The sequence below is a fragment of the Capra hircus genome, chromosome 27 (assembly GCF_001704415.2).
Source record: "Capra hircus breed San Clemente chromosome 27, ASM170441v1, whole genome shotgun sequence".
NCBI classification, from domain to species: Eukaryota; Metazoa; Chordata; class Mammalia; order Artiodactyla; family Bovidae; genus Capra; species Capra hircus.
In genome coordinates this window covers 21,887,213-21,907,550 of record NC_030834.1, presented here as the reverse complement: position 1 = coordinate 21,907,550, position 20,338 = coordinate 21,887,213, and the positions used below count along the sequence as shown (strand labels likewise).

The following is a 20,338-nucleotide window of genomic DNA, read 5'->3' as shown; positions in this document are numbered from 1 at the left end:
AGCACCCGGCTTTGGAGAGAGCTCACTCAGTTGTGGCTTCCCAGGTGGTGCTACTGGTAAAGAACCCACTTGCCAACTCAGGAGATGTAAGAGATTCAAGTTCAATGCCTGGGTCAGGAAGATCCCCTGCAGGAGGCCACAGCAACTCACTCCAGTATTCTTGTCTGGAGAACTCTATGGACAGAGGAGCCTGGCAGGCTACAGTCCGTGGGGTTGCAAAGAGTTGGACACGACTGCGGAACTTACACACTTTATTAGGCCACAGGACTGGAAAAGGTCAGTATTCATTCCAATCCCAAAGAAAGGCAATGCAAAAGAATGCTCAAACTACTGCACAATTGCACTCATCTCACGTGCTAGTAAAGTAATGCTCAAAATTCTCCAAGCCAGGCTTTAGCAATACATGAACCATGAACTTCCTGATGTTCAAGCTAATTTTAGAAAAGGCAGAGGAACCAGAGGTCAAATTGCCAACATTTGCTAGATCATGGACAAAGCAAGAGAGTTCCAGAAAAACAACTATTTCTGCTTTATTGACTATGCCAAAGCCTTTGACTGTGTGGATCACAATAAACTGTGGAAAATTCTGAAAGAGATGGGAATACCAGACCACCTGACCTGCCTCTTGAGAAACCTGTATGCAGGTCAGGAAGCAACAGTTAGAACTGGACATGGAACAGCAGACTGGTTCCAAATAGGAAAAGGAGTGCGTCAAGGCTGTATATAGTCACCCTGCTTATTTAACTTCTATGCAGAGTACATCATGAGAAACGCTGGGCTGGAAGAAGCACAAGGTGAAATCAAGATTGCCGGGAGAAATATCAATAACCTCAGATATGCAGACACCACCCTTATGGCAGAAAGTGGAGAGGAACTAAAGAGCCTCTTGATGAAAGTGAAAGAGGAGAGTGAAAAAGTTAGCTTAAAGCTCAACATTCAGAAAACTAAGATCATGCCATCCGGTCCATCACTTCATGGGAAATAGATGGGGAAACAGTGGAAACAATGTTACTTTTCTGGGCTCCAAAATCACTGCGGATGCTGACTGCAGCCATGAAAATAAAACGCTTATTCCTTGGAAGAAAAGTTATGACCAACCTAGACAGCATATTAAAAAGCAGAGACATTACTTTGCCAACAAAGGTCCATCTAGTCAAGGCTATGGTTTTTCCAGTATTCATGTATGGATGTGAGAGTTGGACTATAAAGAAAGCTGAGCACTGAAGAATTGATGCTTTTGAACTGTGGTGTTGGAGAAGACTCTTGAGAGTCCCTTGGACTGAAAGGAGATCCAGCCAGTCCATCCTAAAGGAGATGAGTCCTGGATGTTCATTAGAAGGACTCATGTTGAAGCTGAAACTCCAATACTTTAGCTACCTATTGTGAAGAACTGACTCATTGGAAAAGACCCTGATGCTGGGAAAGATTGAGGGCAGGAGGAGAAGGGGACGCTAGAGGATGAGATGGTTGGATGGCATCACTGACCCTATGGACACGGGTTTGGGTAGACTCCGGGAGTTGGTGCTGGACAGGGAGGCCTGGCGTGCTGCGGTTCATGGGGCTGCAAAGAGTCGGACACGACTGAGCAACTGAACTGAACTGAATATGTGCCAGGTGCTTAGAAGAGTACCTGGCGCAGAATAGGTGCTGGATAAGAGTCACCTCTTACTGTGTGTTGCCTGTTCCCCATGGCAGTGAGGCAGTTTACCATTTTGTCCAGCTTTTCCCAAAACACTACCCTTTTGATGCCTACAATCACGTGACTCTTCTTGACCTGCTTCTCTCTTTGCCTTTCTTTTCTCAACCTCTTTCTGTCTTCCTCAGCTTCCACCTGCCCCTGTAAACACAGGTCTCTTAATGGTCCTGCTTCAAACATCTCCCCTTCTGTACTCTGCCTCCCTATTTGGTTCTGCCTAGTGCCTTTAATCCAGGCCATCCCCACCCTGCCTTGTTTCTTCCCCACCTGGGTGCACACCCTGGGAAGACGTGAGCACTTGTTCCTTAGTGATATTAGTCAAAAAAGTGGTACACATGGTCATTTCAACCCTGTCTTTTCTCTGAAACTCTGAACCATTGCCTTGTCCTGCCATCTCCTATCTCTTACTCAGCCTTTGATAAATATTTGTTGAAAACATATTTAGCAGAACATTTAGTTAAAGATGAAGTCAAAATGTTATCTAACTTCTAAAGTAATATGTCAGTTTCAGTTGGCTCTTGTATGTCTACAAAGTCTCACTTTTATGGCTAATGTGCAAAATAAACTTAACAAGTTTTATATAGAAAATTAGCATTGAAGCACTTCTACCTGGATGCTGATGATTTCAAACTTGGTATGGCTAATTATCCTTCCAATCCTTCCATCTAAATTTAAAAACAAAAATATGGCTAGCTGTTCTTATTCTTACTTAATCTTATAGCTTACAGGCTTTCATGCCTTCTCTGAGTGCATTGCTCTCCCCAAGTCTTATATTCCTAATCCTCAATGACTCTAACCTCGTCAACATTAGCAGGAATTGAAAATGTGGCAATGTCACAAACTTCATTTCGCAGGAGGCTCACAATTCACTGACCTATTTTGAAATGCAGTTTTCTGGGACTAAGATAGACATTAAAAGATACATCAGTGGTTCTTAAGGCTTTTTATTTTATTACCATCTGTACCCTACATAATGCCCCACAGAGAGAGAGGGGAGCAAGTGGAGAAATGAAATTTTTGTGCACATTCATAGAAGAAAGAAAGGAAGAGAAGTGTACCAATTAGGGCTCCAATAGGAAATAGAAGAAGCACTTGAAATAGGATTATATGGGGGGAAGAATCAGTTTCAAAGGGACTATTTACAAAGTCATAGGGGAGGAGAAATACAAGGGTTAGTGCAATAACCAGTAGGGCGTACCCCTAGCTGAGCCATGATTACCTCACGGCCCTGAAGAGAAGTTAACAGGACCCAGAGGGGAAAAGTCTGCAGAGTTAGCTGCTTGAGAAGAGCAATGACCTTGGGTAAAAGGACAGTTCAAGGCAACTGTAGGATCCACAGGAATAAATACTCCTTCCCCTTTGGAGAGGTTTAGCAATCAATTTCCAATGTGGGAGAGGGTTTCTTTCACACCACCAAGCAGTTCTCCAGACACCACTGAGTATCCTTCCATTTAACTCAGCTCTGACACTATCCACCTTGAGGTCACATCAGATCTCACATGTTAAGGGTTCAGTCACACAGACTGCCCCCTCCCTCCACATCAGATGCCACTTGTAAGCTCAGGTCATCACCTGTGCTTCAGACCAAAAGGCTATAGACTGGAGCTTCTGCTGACCCCCTCTTTGGGTTGAACTAAGCTGATATACTGGCTTGCAGAGCTCAGAGAAACATTTTGCCTAGTAGACTACTGGTTTGTTGTGAAAGGATATAACTCAGGGGCAGCCAGATAGAAGAACTGCAAAGGGGTAGGTATGGGAATATTCCCTCTTCGAATACACCAGTCTTCTCAAATCTCCAGGTGTTCATCAACCCAGAAGCTGGCCATTTGGGTTTTCATGGAGGCGCCTAACATAGGCATGACTCCTGGCAATTCACTGACCACTGACAACTGAACTCGGTCCCCACTTGCACCCCTCTCCTTCCAGGAGGCTGGTTGGCTTCACTGGCAGCCAGCCCCCATCTCAAAGTGGGGTCAAAGAGTCACCTCATTAGCATAAAAGAAGACACCTTTTATCACTCTCCTAACTTAGAAAATTCCAAGCGTTTTAGGAGCCCTGTTTCTAGGAGGGTCTCTCAAGTATAATACTGTTTTACAATTAGACCGGTTCTGTAAGGAACAAGGGAAATGGGTAGAGGTAGCATATGTGTTCGGAGAAGGCAATGGCACCCCACTCCAGTACTCTTACCTGGAAAATCCCATGGGTGGAGGCGCCTGGTAGGCTGCAGTCCATGGGGTTGCTAAGAGTCGGACACGACTGAGCGACTTCACTTTCACTTTTCGCTTCGTGCATTGGAGAAGGAAATGACAACCCACTCCAGTGTTCTTGCCTGGAGAATCCCAGGGATGGGGAGCTTTGGGCTGCCGTCTATGGGGTCACACAGAATCGGACACGACTGAAGCGATGCAGCAGCAGCAATGCTAGGAAAGGGATGGAAGATCCAAAGATATATTTCTTATTATAAATAATATCACAGCCTTATATCTCATACTGGGGCTTTCTATAGGCCAAACCTACCCTAAAACCAGGGACATAGGATGCTATTGATGATATCCTTGTTCTCATATAAATTATTATCCAAACTGGGACATTTTTGAGAGTTAAAGGAGCTGTTAAAATTAAAATTAATTATATTAATAACTACTGCAAAAAAAGAAAAAGAAACCTGCTACCCAACAATTATATTACTGTTGAAGATTTTCCTACCAGTGAATAACAAGCGCCACTGTAGCTCCACCCTTGTTTCCCTACACATTTCTTGTATGCACGTCATATACAGCTAGCCCGCTTCTCCTAGCCCACCAGACTCTGTGTATCCTGTAGGCTGCAGCAGGCACCAGAGCGCAACTGGCTTGTCCACCGAGGACGCGAACGGCAGCCACACCTGACGCTTCTATCAATCAGGAGTGAACTGCCCTGAGCTGCTTGGGTCTGAGTGCACTTCGTTAAACCAGTGAGCAACCTACATGCTGCTCTTGAAAGGGAGATATTTGTTAGATTATATCTGGAAAAGGTCAGGAGAAGAGGATCATAGTCATCTTTTCTTAAATTTAGTTTTTTAATTTCTGGCTGCCCTGAGCCTCCATTGTAGTGCACAGCCTTTCTGTAATTTCAGCACACAGGCTTCTCTCCTGCTCTAGAGAGAGCAGGCTCAGCAGTGGGCCATGCGCGGGCCTCTCTAGCTGTGGCATGTGAGATCTTAGTTCCCTGATTGGGGGTTGAACCTATGTCCCCTGCATTGGAAGGCGGGTTTTCAACCACTGGGCCACCAGGGAAGTCTCACCAGTTGTCTTTCAGCTATAACCATATGTTAAAGTAAGAACTTTGTTCTCTGCTCATGAATCTCACACACTGCTAGACAAAACTATAGAAGTCAGAAGGGTAAACCCACCGCGACTTATTTAATACAACTATTCACATATCTGTGTCATCAAAAGATGAGCATTTCAAAACTAAACCCACATTTACAGCGATTGCACTCATTAGTACTTAATGAAATTGGAAACTTATGTTCATACAAAAACTTGCACACAGACATTTGTAGGAGCTTTATTCAAAGTTGCCAAAATCTGAAAGCAACCAAGAGGTCCTTCAGTAGGTGAATGGGTAAAAAACTAACACATTCACACAGTGGAACATACCTAGTGCTAAGAAGAAATGAGCTATCAAGCTATGAAAAGACACAGAGGAACCTTTAAGTGCATATTGCTAAGTGAAAAAAGCCAATCTGAAAAGGCTACATTGATTCCAACTATATGATATTCTGGAAAAGGCAAAACTATGGGAACGGTAAAAATATCAGTGGTCACCAGGGGTTAGGAAGGAGAGAGGGATGAATGGAGTACAGAGGATTTACAGGGGATTTTTAGAGCAATGAAACTGTTCTCTACGATACTATAATGGTAGATACATGTCCTTAAACAGGGGCTTTCCTGATGGCTCAGACGATAAAGAATCTGCCTGCAATGTGAGAGACCCAGATTTGATCCCCGGGTCGGGAAAATCCCTTGGAGAAGGAAATGGCTACCCATTCCAGTATTCTTGCCTAGAGAATTCCACCAATGGAAAAGCCTGGCCTTCACAAAGAGTCAGACACAACTGAGCAGCTAACACTCACTTTTTTCCTGTCCTTGTACATTTGTCCAAACTTGTAGAGTAGACCACACCTAGAGTGAACCTGAATATAAACTATGAACTTTGAGTGCTAATAATGTGACGATGTAAGCCAATCAGTTGTAACAAGTGTACCATTCTGGTGGGCATTATTGATAATATGCGTGTGTCCAGGCAAGGGATTTAGGGGGAAAACTCTGTAGCTTCTTCTCAGTTTTGTCGTAAACCTAAAACTGCTCTAAAAATAAAGATGACTGTCAAAGCTGGAGAAAGACTTTGTAAACCAAAACAGATGTTATCAGATTGCCAATCAGACACAGCTTTCTCAATGAACTTCTTTGTTCAGATAAAAGCAAACAGAAATCATTGACTGGTTAACAAAATCACAGACAGGAGTGATTTCAAAAGAGTCTGTGAATAGACATGGAAACAAATCCATTTTCCAGTGTACCTACTGTCCTTTAATGTTGTCTTTCATGTCTTCAAAACAAAAATATGACTTTCCAACCTCTTCCTGTTGTCCATTGTGCCCACAATGGACTCTTGTGTGCTCTCCTCTGAGACCGAGGGAGTTCTATCACTGAGGGACATTTTCTTCCAATTTTTAGGGACATAATTATGTACTTTGAAATTTACTATATAATATTTTGTGGGAATAAAAGGGAATGTTCTTAAAGGAAAGGAATAATTTACTCTGCCACTGATTCTTCCCATTTTTAAGAAGGCAAATAGAGAAAAATTCCTATAGAAAAAGACAATAGTCCAGACACTTCCGTGCCAGCATCTCTAATATTTGAAAACATACAAAATAAGCACTACCTATGAAGACAGAAAGGACGAAATAAACGGTAGCATTTTTCCCTACATGGAACCTACAAGTAGAAGCTTTCAGCCTCTCATCGCTGTCCTTTGTTGTAAGGGAGTGACTTGCAAAGGTTTTTTTTTTTTTTTTGGCCACACTGAATGGTTTGTGGGACCAAGCAGAAAGAACTCTGTTCCCCCCTGCAGTAGAAGTGTGGAGTCCTAACCACTGGACCGCCAGGGAATTCCTTCAAAAGGCCTTTTTGATGGTAGTAGACTATCATCCCAATTCCAAAACACTAAGAAAAACATAACTTTCTTAGGCGATATATAAATACATTTCTATATAATATATATATACATTTCTATATTATATATGTATATATATAATATATATTATTTTATATTAAATAATATATATTCTTGGGCTCCAAAATCACTGCAGATGGTGACTGCAATCATGAAATTAGAAGACTCTTTCTCCTTGGAAGGTAAGCTATGACAAACCTAGACAGAGTATTAAAAAGCAGAGACATCACTTTGCCAACAAATGTCCATATAGATCCTACGGTTTTCCAGTAGTTAGATACAAATGTGAGAGTTGGACCATAAAAAAGACTGAGCACTGAAGAATTAATGCTTTCGAACTGTGGATGCTGGAGAAGACTCTTAAGAGTCCCTTGCATGGCAAGGAGATCAAATAGTCAGTCCTAAAGAAAATCAACCCTGACTATTCATTAGAAGGACTGATGCTGAAGCTGAAGCTCCAATACTTTAGAGCATCAGGCCACCTGATGTGAAGAGCCGACTCATTGGAAAAGACCCCGATGCTGGGAAAGACTGAGAGCAAAAGGAGAAGGGAGTGGTAGAGGATGAGAAGGTTGGGTGGCATCATTGACACAATAGACATAAGTTTGAACAAACTCCGGGAGATAGTGAAGGACAGGGAAGCCTAACGAACTGCAGTCCCTGGGGTCACAAAGGGTCGAACGTGACTTAGCGACTGAACAACAACAACAATATATATGACTTGACATATTAATAAAAATAACATATTAAAGAGGAAAAATCCTACTCCATTTTCACCTGAAATCATTAAGATGAACTTAGAAATCATCAAGATCAATTAGAATGCTTTGTCATTTTATGAAATGGATTCAGGTACAACATCCATTACTTATGTTACTATTTATGTTGGCAGCTTCTGTGTAGTTGGTATAAATTCCTAAAAGGTATCCAGCTAAGGTCCTTCTGTAAGTGCAGAAAGCTATTCTAGCAACAGACCAAATGAATCAACGTATGTCTACAGCGTTTCCGCAAGGCACGTCAAAATGAGCATTTCCCCAACACGTTTCATGTCCAGAGACATAAACAGACGCACACACAGTCTAGGTTCCCACACACAGCTTTAAAAGACTTCATTAAGAGAAAGCAAAGTGTTTCCTCCCCTTTCACTAAAAACCTTTCTGTTTAATGGCTTAAAAAAAATTCAATTGTAAAACAGCTCAACAAATCAACATAAATGAAAATCTTTGCATGTGGAGAACTGCTGGAAGGTAAGGACAGCCACAGAAAAGGTGGTATTCCTATCATTTGAATATCACGGAGAAAAATGACAAAAGACGATGAATAATTTTTTTTTCTCTCATTTGGAAGTTATTACTAGACTTCCCTTTGTTCCATTGAGAAATGAGAGAAGAAAATATGAAGTTACAGCGAACCCATATGGCCAGCAGGAAAATCCTACTTAATTGCTTTATTGCCAGAAATGTTAAATCACTTCCTGAGGATACAGTTCAAATGAAACATATGGCAGCTATTAAGAAAAAACCCCTAATGAATTCAAAAATATGCTTTTTATGGGAGCTTTCTCATAAGCAACAGTCATGCATATTACTTGAACTATATATACAAATAGACACTTGGGTTTTTTATTCCCACAAAAATTTGATGAACACCTACTTTGTACCAGACGATACAGACAGCTTGCATGAAGTGATTTTTTTTTTCCCCAAGCCCAGAAATGTGCTTTCCTGGTGGCTCAGTGGTAAAGAATCCGCCTGCCATGCTGGAGGCCTGAGTTTGATCCCTGGCTGGGAAAATCCTCTGGAGAAGGAAATGGCAACCCACTCCAGTATTCTTACATCAAAGGCAAAAAGAAATCTTCTGACCAGCACTTTCTCCCCAGGGGTCCAACACCCAGGAAAACCATCCCATTTCCGCCTGGGTAGTCGTAATTATTTACTGTCTTCTGCACCTATTAATGTCGCACCAATAAGGGTGCTAATCATTGTCATTCAGCAACCTCTGAGTGGAACTATTCTTGTGTATCTTCTTCAACTGGATCATGAATTCCACACACACACACACACACACACACACACGTTGCTACTAATTAAGAAACAACAAATAGCTTTAATTAATTGAAATCCAGGTGTCAGTATTTTTTTTAATTTATTGCCTTTTATTGCTAGAAACTTTCACAAATCTAATCAGTGTATTCATAAACCATTTTCTAAAGAGATGGTTCTCCCTCAAATTCAAATATAAATCAGCTGAAGGATATCCAGCTGTTATTACTATGTGATTATACTTTAAAAGAAAAGTTATTAAATGTTGAATACATTAAACTTTGACTTTCCTTTCTCCATGTGCTGATATGGCCAGTGCTGTTATTTAATGGAGGTGAGTTTTGGTAACTTAAAGAATCATGCAGAGCATGGGGTGATATTCTATAGTAACTGGCACTGTCTACGTGACATATTGGATCTGGCTCTTTGGAGGCTAAAATATTTTTGTTTGATAGGGCTCATATCTTTATTAAATATTTACTTACACATGCTTGGTTACACACTTTGTAATCAAATAGAATAAAATATGGAGAAGGCCTGTCACTGGTCAACTTGGAATGGGGGTAAGACATTCAATTTGTCTAAAACACTTTAGCCATAAGAAGAGAGAGCTTATTTAGAGAATTTCTAAATGTTTCATACAGACATCCTGCACAAGTATTTTGTGGCCTATGTCAATATCTGCCCATAGGACCTCTGCAAACCTTTCTTCTCCTTTGTTTCAAGACACTCTGATTAGCATTTTGAAATTAGTCATCTCGAAAATCACCATGTGAATAGTTCTGTGCTGGCTTCCATTCTTTCAGTGTGACCTCACAAAACTTACTGTGCTTTTTAAGGCTTCGCGGAGTTGGTCTAAGGATTGAGTGAGTTTATGCAGGTGAAATCTTAAAACTGTACCTTGTACATACTGAGAACCTAGTAAGTGTTAGCTCTTCATACGCTGAGGAACTTTCTCCATGAAAGTGTTAGTTCCTTAGTCGTGCCCGATTCGATGCGACCTCATGGAGTATAGCCCACCAAGCCCCTCTGTCCATGGGATTCTTTAGGCAAGAATACTGGAGTGGGTAGTTATCCTACTCCAGGGGATCTTTCCAAACCAGGGTTCGAACGTGGGTCTCCTGCATTGCAGGCAGATTCTTTACCATCTGAGCCAATTATCTATTACCACCCTTTACAGTCTTGTCAACAAAAGGGTTTCTGTTTTGTTTTGTTGTTTATTTGCTTGAAGCAAAAGAGAAAATTTAATTTAAAAGCCCTTATCTTTAGTCAGGGGACAAATCTGAGCCAAGGTTTAAAATATATAGTATGGATTTAATTCCATTCTTAGGCCTTTCCCAAAACAGAGACATAAGAAGTAAATAAATATTGCCAAAGCTGTAGGATGTCTTTCTTGTCAAGGGAAGGCAGAATCAGAGAAATTCTTCTTGAAACAAAGAAGAAATCAGATGATCTTGCTATAAATAAAAGGGTGCTGAGGACAGGGGTGGAAGCCTGTGCAGTCCATCTGATGCCCTGTTGCCTGGACGTGGTCCTCCACTCTGCCGTTTAATAACCGGATGTTCTCCTCAGGGCTGCATCTTTGCCAGGATGCAGAGTCAGCATTCACAGCCAGAGAACAAGCAGTGAACAACTAAAGATAGATCAAGATTAAGTCAAAATATGCTTTCACTGTAGCTCGATCTTGCCAAAACAAATCCTCCTCCATTTTTTTATCCATAGATTTTTCCCTTATTTGAAAAACTGCGTCAATCTCCAAATCCTGTAAATTCCAAAGGTGAGGTTCTCGACAATAATCAATATCTCACAAAGATATAAGAATCTTGATCTTTGAGATTTCCAAAAATGGAGATTGATATTATTTCCTCAGACTGACCTACAAGAGACGTCCACATGAACTTTCCTCTCTCCCTCTCTCCCTCTCTGTCATACACACGTGCAACAAAATTAATTTCCCATTTGAGCCTATTTTCTTTTCTTCAACTCTGAAGACTTTTTCCCCTAAAGAAGGGGAGAGAGACATGCTTGTAGACATCTTGTGTGGTCAGTGGTTATGGAGCAGAAAGCGTGAAATCCCAGTGGGCCAGATAGATTTATAAAAGGCTTTCCAATAAAAGTTAATACCCTCATGCTAACTGTATTTTATACATGAGTGACTGAGGTGAATGGCAATCAGAAGCTCACTTCCTTAGTTTGTTTTAAGGTATCCACAAAGAATAGAACTACACTATTCTACCTTAAAGTCTGTTGAAGACATCTCATCCTGAACTCTAGTTTCTAAATAATAGTGATAGATAATCGTTAGTAGGAATTGAACGTCTAAACCTCTCATTTCAGTAATTTGCTCATTGGACCAGTGCCCATAGCGGCAAATAGAGTGGCTGTCTTTTCCTAAGGACCTCATGTGCTTTACAGAAACCACTACATCTGGTGCTTTCAGCAGCCCTGTGAAGTCGAGGTGTTTATCCCCCTTTTATAAAGGAGGAATCTGAGCCTTGAGAGGACTGGACAGAGACTTGAAAGGCCCAGATACTGACCAAACAGTTAACATTCTTGCCTCCCAAAATGGGAAAAGAGATTGAACTATAAAAAATTTGATCCATATTCAAAGTGTTTTTAGTTTCATTTATCACAATACCTTTTAAGGGTGAGATAAGTCTGTCTTCAGAGAGGAAAACAATTACATGACTGATTTACTATGAGCTTAGCTGGATCTAGTGACTTTACAACAGTGCCACAGCTCGCTCTCTTTTTTCTTTTTAGCTTCATTGAAGAATAATTGTCAAATAAAATTTTTAGACATTTAAAGTGTGCATTGTAGTGATTTGATATATACATATCAAATCAATCATCATTTGATTGATGATTATATGTATCAGATTATATACATCATTTGTGTACATTGTGAAGGGCTTCCCTGATGGCTCAGAGGGTAAAGAATCTGCCTGCAATGCAGGAGACATGAGAGATGCAGGTTCAGTCCCTGGGTTGGGAGATCCCCTGGAGAAAGAAATGGCAGCCCACTCCAGTACTCTTGCCTGGAAAACCCCATGGACGGAGGAGCCTGGTGGGCTACAGTCCATGGGCTCACAAAGAGTCAGACGCAACTGAGCGACTAAACACACAACACATACACTGTGAAAGGATTCCCTCTTTCATTAATTAATATACCCATCACCTCACATATTTGTCTGTTTTTGGTGAGAACATTTGAATTCTACTCTCTTAAAAAATACCAATTGTATAATACAGTTATCAACTGTAATCCCCATGTTTACATTAAATCCTTAGACCTTATTCATCTTATAGCTGAACATTTATACCTTTCACTGAGCCTTCCTTATTTCTCCCACTCCACCAGCCCCTGGCAACCACTTCTACCCTCTTTGTTTCATGCTTTTTTTTTTTTTTTTTTTGAGATTCCACATATTAAAAATACCATGTTGTATTTGTCTTTATTTCACTTTGCATAATGCCTTCAAGGCACATGTTACAGCAAATGGTATGATTTCCTTCTTATTCAGGCCTGAATAATATTACACACACACACAACCACACACACACATGCACACCACATCTTTATCCGTTCATCCATCAGTGGGCACTGAGGCTGTTACCATATCTTGGCCATCGTGGATAATGTTGCAGTGCAGATGGGAGTGCAGATACCACTTTGATATCCTCTTTCCTTTTCTTTAGACATATATACTCAGGTATGGGATTGTTGGATCATATATATGGAAAGTATAAAGTATTTTTAACTTTTTGAGAAACCTCCATTCTACTTTCCGTAATGGTTGTACCGAATTACATTCCCACTATCAGTGCACAAGGGTTCCCTTTTCTTCACATCCTCACCTATACTAATCATCTCTTGTTTTTTTGATGATGGACATTCTCTACGTGTGAGTTGATGTCTCATTGTAGCTTTGATTTGCGTGTCCTTGATGATTAGTGATGCTGAACACCTTTCATGTGCCTGTTTGCCATTTATATGCCTTCTTTGGAAAAAAAAAATGTCTATTCAGTTCCTCTTCTCTGATATTTCTAGTGTCAGGCCCTATTTAATTTTTGCTTCATTTATGGGGCATCATTTTGTTCCTAATAATAATGTTTGCCATTTCCTTCTAATGATACCACAATTTGTGGCTTTTCTTCTTTTTCAGGGAATTCCAGGTCTCTCAGAGAAGGAAAAGGCTGGTAAGTTGACGCTGGTTTTGTTTTCACTCCTATCTATTTTAGAATAAAATTCCATCTTCATGTGGACCTTTCATTAAATATCTAAAATGCATATATCTCCTCAGTTTCTGGGCAAAAGTTATGGTTGAATTCCTAGAAAATAAGTTTTGTTCAAAATGCAAGGAAAAAATATGGTTTTCTAACAGAACATTATATCTTATTAGAATAAGGTATGTAATTCTTGTGGCCTTAATTGTAAATGTGATCACAACTCTTTTCTTGAGAAAAACAATTAGATGTTGTTCAGTGTACTGAGGAATGGTCTTTGGAGATCTGTTGCTCATATAGTCAGCCCTTTGTATCCATGGGTTCTGCATCCACGGACTCAATCAATCTGGGTCAAAAATATTTGAAAAAGCAAAGATTTCCAGAAAGATCCAAAAGAGAAAAACTGGAATTTGCCACAAAGGCAACTCTTTACATAGCATTTACTTTGTGTTAGTTATTATAGCTAATCTAGAATGAATTTAAAGGATGTAGGAGGATGTGTGTGGGTTGTGTATAAGTACTGGGCCATTTTATGTAAGAGGCTTGAGCATACGTGGACTTCGGTGTCCACCAGGGAGTCCCAGAACCAGTCCCCTGAGGCTACTGAGGGACCAAGATTATGAAGGGTTTTTAAAGATTTTAGTAGCTTGTTCAGTAGTCCTAGAAAAAGTTGTACTTGTTTAAAGGTTATGTCATACCATCAAAAATACAATTGTGAAGCGATATGAACAGTTCATTAGAGAGAAATGGTAATATATCTTTGTGCTCTGTGGTATAATTATAACTGTTTAACAATATTATGGGAAGTGGATGGGGATAAGAAATGCAGAAATATGAAAAATTAGACTCAGATTGGTGGAATGGTATGCTTTTTAACAATCTGTTGATCATCCTCAATATGGTCTTACATTTTCTGTGTAAAATTTAAAAATTCTGTTTTTGAAAAACAGATTAAAGGTGCTTTACCAAGCTTGAAGCACATCACTTAGCTCTTCGATGTGTGTAATTTTTAAAAGCCAAATTAAAAGCTTATGGAATCATCTAAAAGATGTCATGACTTCAAGTGACTTTGCACTAATGCATTAGAGTTGTTCTGATAGGATTGTTTTATGGGGGATGTTGTGTCAAGTTCAGTGACTCGATTTTTGCTGCCAGATAGTTTTCACACACAAGTTTTCATAGTTTATGTCCTTCCAAGAGCTAAAGTGTTCTCCTCTGTTTAGGCTGTGTCTAGCCTCTTCTGTCTAATATATTGAAAGGTAAACCGTCCAAATAAAAGACAAACATGGAGCTGGTATCTTGTATCAGTTCAAGAGAAAAACTGCTCGGTTTATCCTGCGTTGGTGTCATGCACTGGACTAATGATATATACTAAACAGATTCAGATTGCCATTACAAGCTCTCATACCATCAATAATTGAGATATTAGCTATCTCCTTAGAACAAAACATAAATGGTGAAGAGCGCATTTGCATCACAAAGAAAAAGGAACTTCAGCCAAAGCTGTGCTTTATCTTGTGTTGTGATATTCTCTGTGATTTGCAGGATTGGCTGTGATTTAAACAAAGGGTGTAACAGAGCAAAGTTGTCATCTTCTTCCAGAAAATCAGCACATTCTTCCATACCCCAAGGAGAAAATTAGGATAGGAATTCTTGGCTGGAGGGGCAGGGGGAGAAAGGCTGGAAATGCCACTGCTTGAGAGACTGAAGAGGTGAAGACCTTTTCTGCTAAAATGACGTCGGTGTGCTAGGGAGAAGCACCTCAATTATCAAGCTCCTCTTAGAGACATTTTTATTAAAACAAAGAGCTAATTAAACAGGGAACATACATATAATGCACACACCACTTTAAAAAAACCATAATCCCAGATGTTTTTCTCCTCAACAATAACAACAACCAAGAAAAAACATGAAATTAAGTGTCACTATTTAATTATCTCTTTGGGTCATTTTTACACTGCTGGGGCAGAAATTTTTTAAGTTGATAAGTTTCATTCACAGATGATTTGTGAAAGGTCGGATGCACTGGTTTGTATGTGTGACCTAAGCGGGCCCCCAGATGCCCTGTCTCAGACGTTTAACCCAGGATGGGCTGATTTGAGCAGAACCTGGCTTCTGTGCATTAAAACATTAGAGTGATTGAAATTCACTCCAGAGTGGATTCTAATTTAGATTTCTTGAGAATGTACAGTACATTATAAGGAAATATAATTGGAAATACAAGAAGGAGGAAATACAATTTTGTTTGAGAACATAAATACAAGAAAGAAATGTTTTTTTAATCAATGAATTTATATGTTAAGATAGAGGCTTATGTTTGAATATTTTAATCAGTTGGCAACAGATTTGCCAATTCAAAAGAGAGTATGATTCATTTCAAAAGGCTTTAGAGGACCATGAAAGTCTAATCAATTTCCTAAATTTCTAAAATTTATTATGCCATATTTAAAATATTTTGAGTGTTTTATATACAAATATGAATATCTTTATTCCTTTTTATGAATCTTTGTTTTTAAGCTCTGCTAGACAGAGAAACAACAGGAAAGGCAGAGGACCTACTCAATCTTCTGGGGGTTAATTGAGCCTTTAAATAGGATTAAGCTTCATTCCCACCCCTAAGGCCTGTCATTTTTTTTCGGTTTGGCTAAATGAATGTAGCCTATTGTTTCTTATTAAGAAAGTCTATTTTAATCTGTGTGACCTCTCATCCAAGCCAACTGGAACCAGCTCCACCAGGCTTTATGAAGCTCTAAACAAAATCATTTGGGGAGCATGCTATTAATAATTCTTAAGTTGCAGTTGTGTGGTTGCCCCAGTGTGGGGTCTAGGTAGCTGTCTTCTCTTCTGATCTGCATCGCTACATAAATTCAGCCTAGTGGAATCATTCTGCTGCTTCTCTGCCATCTTGGAACGACAAAGCCCTCCAAAGGAAGACTGTGGTTGTTAAACAGCATCCCATTGGTTCATTTACTCCACAAATATATATTGAACAGCAACATGCACTAAGCATCATATTAAGTTTTATCAAGGAAGCTGTTATGAACAAGACATAGTCCTCACCCAGAAGGAACTCAGGCTCTAGAGGAGAATATTGCATTGGGCCATCATCCTCCGTTTCCTCTTCTCAAAAAAAAATTCTTAACCCGAGTTATTCAGAAAGCCTCCCAAGAAAAGAATCAAATAAAAATACTGTTTTCAAGAAATTCTATATTGGAATGTGCATTCTCCAGACCTGAGAGTCCGATACATTTTGTTTTAAAAAATCAGAATTAATCGCACAAGTATTAGTATGTGTAATTGTATCCAACACAGAATAATTTCAGTTAGCTTCCTTTATGCCACCAGAATCTGTAAAGAGTGAGCCCAAAGCCACTGGTATATTTTCCAGCACATCTGCTTCCTGTCCGTGTAGCCTTGAGCAAATTACTTAACCTCTTCGTTTTTCCATTTCTAGAGAATAAATAAAGAAACTGCCATATTGTAATTGTAAGGCTACAATGCTTGGCACAAAGTAGGCTCTAAAAAATGGTAGCTGTGTCTTGCGATAATGAGTTGTGCTTATAACCACCACGTGTGAAAGCTGGAGAGACTCTAGCTGTGTTACTCCTGTCCGTGTCTGCTCAGAGTTCTTGAACACTTCCTCAGGGCACCAATTAACACTGCTGAGCAGCTGTCCATGTGGAAGAAAGAGATCACTTTCTCCAGAAGCCTCTGAGTCAGTTTATTCAGAAAGAGGTTATCACAGTGTAGGCAGACTTGTCCATATTTTAATATCTCTTTAGAAATTCTTAGCTCTATTAATGTGAAATTCTCTCAAGTGAATAGATAACCTTTGATTTTTCACAAAAGATTGCTCCCTGAGAAATGTATGTCCTAGATGCTGGGGTAATTGGATCCTGCCTACTCAGTCCCACTCTCCCTCGCCTCCTGCACATAGTCCTGACATCCTATCACCCCTTGTCCATTCTCCCTGCCATTGTCTTAAAGCAGCCCTCCGCTTTGCACTGGACTTTGGAAACAGCATCCAGAACTGGTTTCCCTGCCTTAACTTATCATTACCTCGGTTCACTCTCTACACTGTCACCAAAATTATCTTTGAAAAGCATCACCTGATCATATCGATCCCTACTTCAGCTTTTTGTTGACCTCCTTACTGATTGCATGATAAGATCAAACCTTCCTGCCTGACGTCACTGGCCGTCTGTAATCTGGACGCTGTATCGCACTGCGAATGCCCATGTCACCCCTCCAGTTCACCCTCCACCCTCCTTCTCCCCAGTTTTGTGATCTGGAGGTGGACCAGTGTGGGCAAAACTTGGGCTGCTCTCTTTTCTGTCTTCTTGCACCAGTGAGGAGCCTCAACAGGAGAATAATGATTGCGAGGACAATAGGGCTGTGAGGTTGGGTCATTTATTCCCCCATCTGCCTCCCGAGGAATCACAGCTGGCATTTTCCACCCAAAATTCCCATGTTCTTTAAATCATTCTCTCCTCTGGCCTTGTGGTTCCCCTGCACCTTTATCAATAGTTCTGTTATTTAACTCCACTCAATTTACCCAGGTTGCCATTTGTTTCCTGCTAGGGGTTTCACTGATAAACCCACCAATATTTTCTCTTCTTTCTGTTCCTTTGTGTTTGTCGGTTGGTTGGTTTGTCCAACTTCAGCCATAATATACAGCCACAGAACACATTTTAACTTTGATCTTTCTACTTCTATGTAGATCATGCAACTGCCTTTTTAGAAATACAGATGATAGGTGGAGATAGAGGGAGAAAAAGAGAAATTACTTATTCAGGAAAAAGAGAAGAGATAGACCATGTTTTTTCTTTATCATAGAGTGTCACTTAATCACATGGGGGAGAAAAATATCCATCCTTACTATTTAGAACATGTCCTCTATTGCCCAAAGGCATGTAAATTAGAAAATTACCATTGCTTTTTAGTCACCAAAATGTGACTCTCTAAGCATAAGTCATAGGGGTACTATGAAATCTCTCATTCTAAAGTTAAATCATATAGCACAAATTTTGTTAGGCTGCAGAGTAACCCATAAAAAATATACCACAATCATGAGCCAAAAATAACAATTTTTTTTTGCATTTTTTTGGTCTTGAAAATTCTACTTATCCAACAATAACACCTCCTTCATGAATTATTTCCAAGGCAGGGTTAGTCCTTGATTTTTCTGTGCTCCTAGAAAACTCTGTGTTTTCAATTACTGTTTTGTCATCTTGCTTTTCTGTATGATCTCTTCTCTAGGCTATGAGTGTTTCTAGAACAGGAATATCATCTTTGTGTGCTCTGTAATTAAAACAGCTCTTAGCACATAGTAGGTGCTCTGTAAATACATGTTAACCAATTAATTATAATTACAAAAATGCTTTGGCTTCAATCTTTAGAGTTAATATGGTTCTGAAACATTTTGACTCCTCACCTCAACTCCCTTCTTTATGCCTGCTACCCACACAACTGCCGAGTATCTCAACTAGGTAATTAATTAATGATCTTATTTGGGGATCTATTCCATACAAATGTGCAAAGGGCCCCATTGAGAAAGATGATTCAGAATCGAACTTTGGTTACATTCATTGGTCCTTTTTATTCGGATGATTGTTTGCCTGTCTCTAGGTTATTTTGTTGGTCACAAAATGTTAAAAATCAAGATAGTTAATGATTATAGCCTGAAACACTCGTGAAAGATAGCTTTCAGAGGCATATAACAGATTCATAGTCTCTCCAAACTTTCTGTTGTGGCAACACAGAACATAGAAATCAAGCACTTCTTTGTGAGATGTGTAAGAGGGGAAAACGAGGTTTTCACAATTTCATTACAAGCTCCTTGTAAACATAGGAAATAACAAAGCCCAGACACAGTGCCTTTTGGTATTAATTTTCTTGGCTGCCTTTGACCATTGAGAAGGAAAATGATCGATAACAAAAAGAAAAAAACTAAAACGCAAAGATATTCCTCCTTTTCCAGTCTTATTATCATTTCTTTGATTTAGAGACCTACCCATGCAATGTAAGATTCCACTCTAAATCATGTTCCAATATCGACAGATCCAAAAAGATTTGACAGACAAAACTAGGGCTGCTCAATTTCAGCATTCTTCTCTGAAAGATTGTACCCTATTCTTTGTCTCCATTTTAGTACAGATTAGGTCAGTTTTAGGACTGTCTCACTCACTAGACTCTAAGCATCTTGCAAGATGGAATTTTGTTTCATTCAGCTGTGTTTCCAATGCCTGGCATTATGGTAGTTGCCCTATATTTGGTAAATGAATGGATAAATGAGATATGTTTAAAATCTCCAAATACAATACTCCCAAAGCCAAGTGTAGAATCTTATCATTTTATTCTAGGTGAAACACTTTCTGTACTGCAAAGACCCCCAGCTGTTTCACAGGGTTAGACAGGATCTGAAAATTGTCTTTATCAGGCTAGACTGGCCTTTGGCCAACATTCCAAATTCTTTATTTCCTTTCACTCTCAGAAAATGAATTTCATTAGTTTTTTACTAATGGCTTATAAATACTCACTTATTTTACTTTTCTTAGTATTATAGCCTCTGTTTGCCTGATTTTTTATGAGAAAGGAATTTAGAGTATGCCCACAAATAACCTCTCAGTTTTTCTGAAACCTAATGTAAACTAATCCATGAAAAAGTTGGCTGTGGTTGACTGGGCTGTTGAGAGAAAACACATTAGCTTTCAGGTATCAAGGAATTCGTGAAAAATATAAGTAAGTTATTCTTAAATGCCAAAGATCTTGAATTCATAAGATATTTTCCAGTAAAGATAATTTTCTAAATCTGTTTCTTAATGTTCTATTGGTATTCCATTTATTACCATGTAGGTAAAATAAAGCTACTATATCACCAGAACCAAGCAAACATATTTCCTTTTCTTCTCAATTATATTATAAGCAATACAAGTGCCTGATAATTTTTCTTTTAACAAGTAGCAATTCAAATATTGCTTCCTGCACATGGAGTGGTTATCAAAAAGGAATGGTATCTTTTTACAGTATTTAATGATTCCTATGATGTATTGCTGTTCATGAATTCTCTTCCACATCAGGCTGTGAGTTCCATGAAGGAATAAACCCTTCATTTCATCTTTGTCAGCCCTCACCCAGTATATGATCTTGC

General features: G+C 39.5%; 1 protein-coding gene across 2 annotated transcripts in view; it reads left to right on the top strand.

The window, feature by feature from the left end:
* DLC1 (DLC1 Rho GTPase activating protein) overlaps positions 1 to 20,338 on the top strand; it is a 433,712-nt gene that overhangs the window by 205,842 nt on the left and 207,532 nt on the right. For both annotated transcript variants that reach the window (XM_005698779.3, XM_018041886.1), the window contains exon 5: positions 13,128 to 13,161. In XM_005698779.3, coding sequence (XP_005698836.2) covers positions 13,128 to 13,161 — 34 coding nt within the window. The remainder of the gene's footprint in view (positions 1 to 13,127; positions 13,162 to 20,338) is intronic.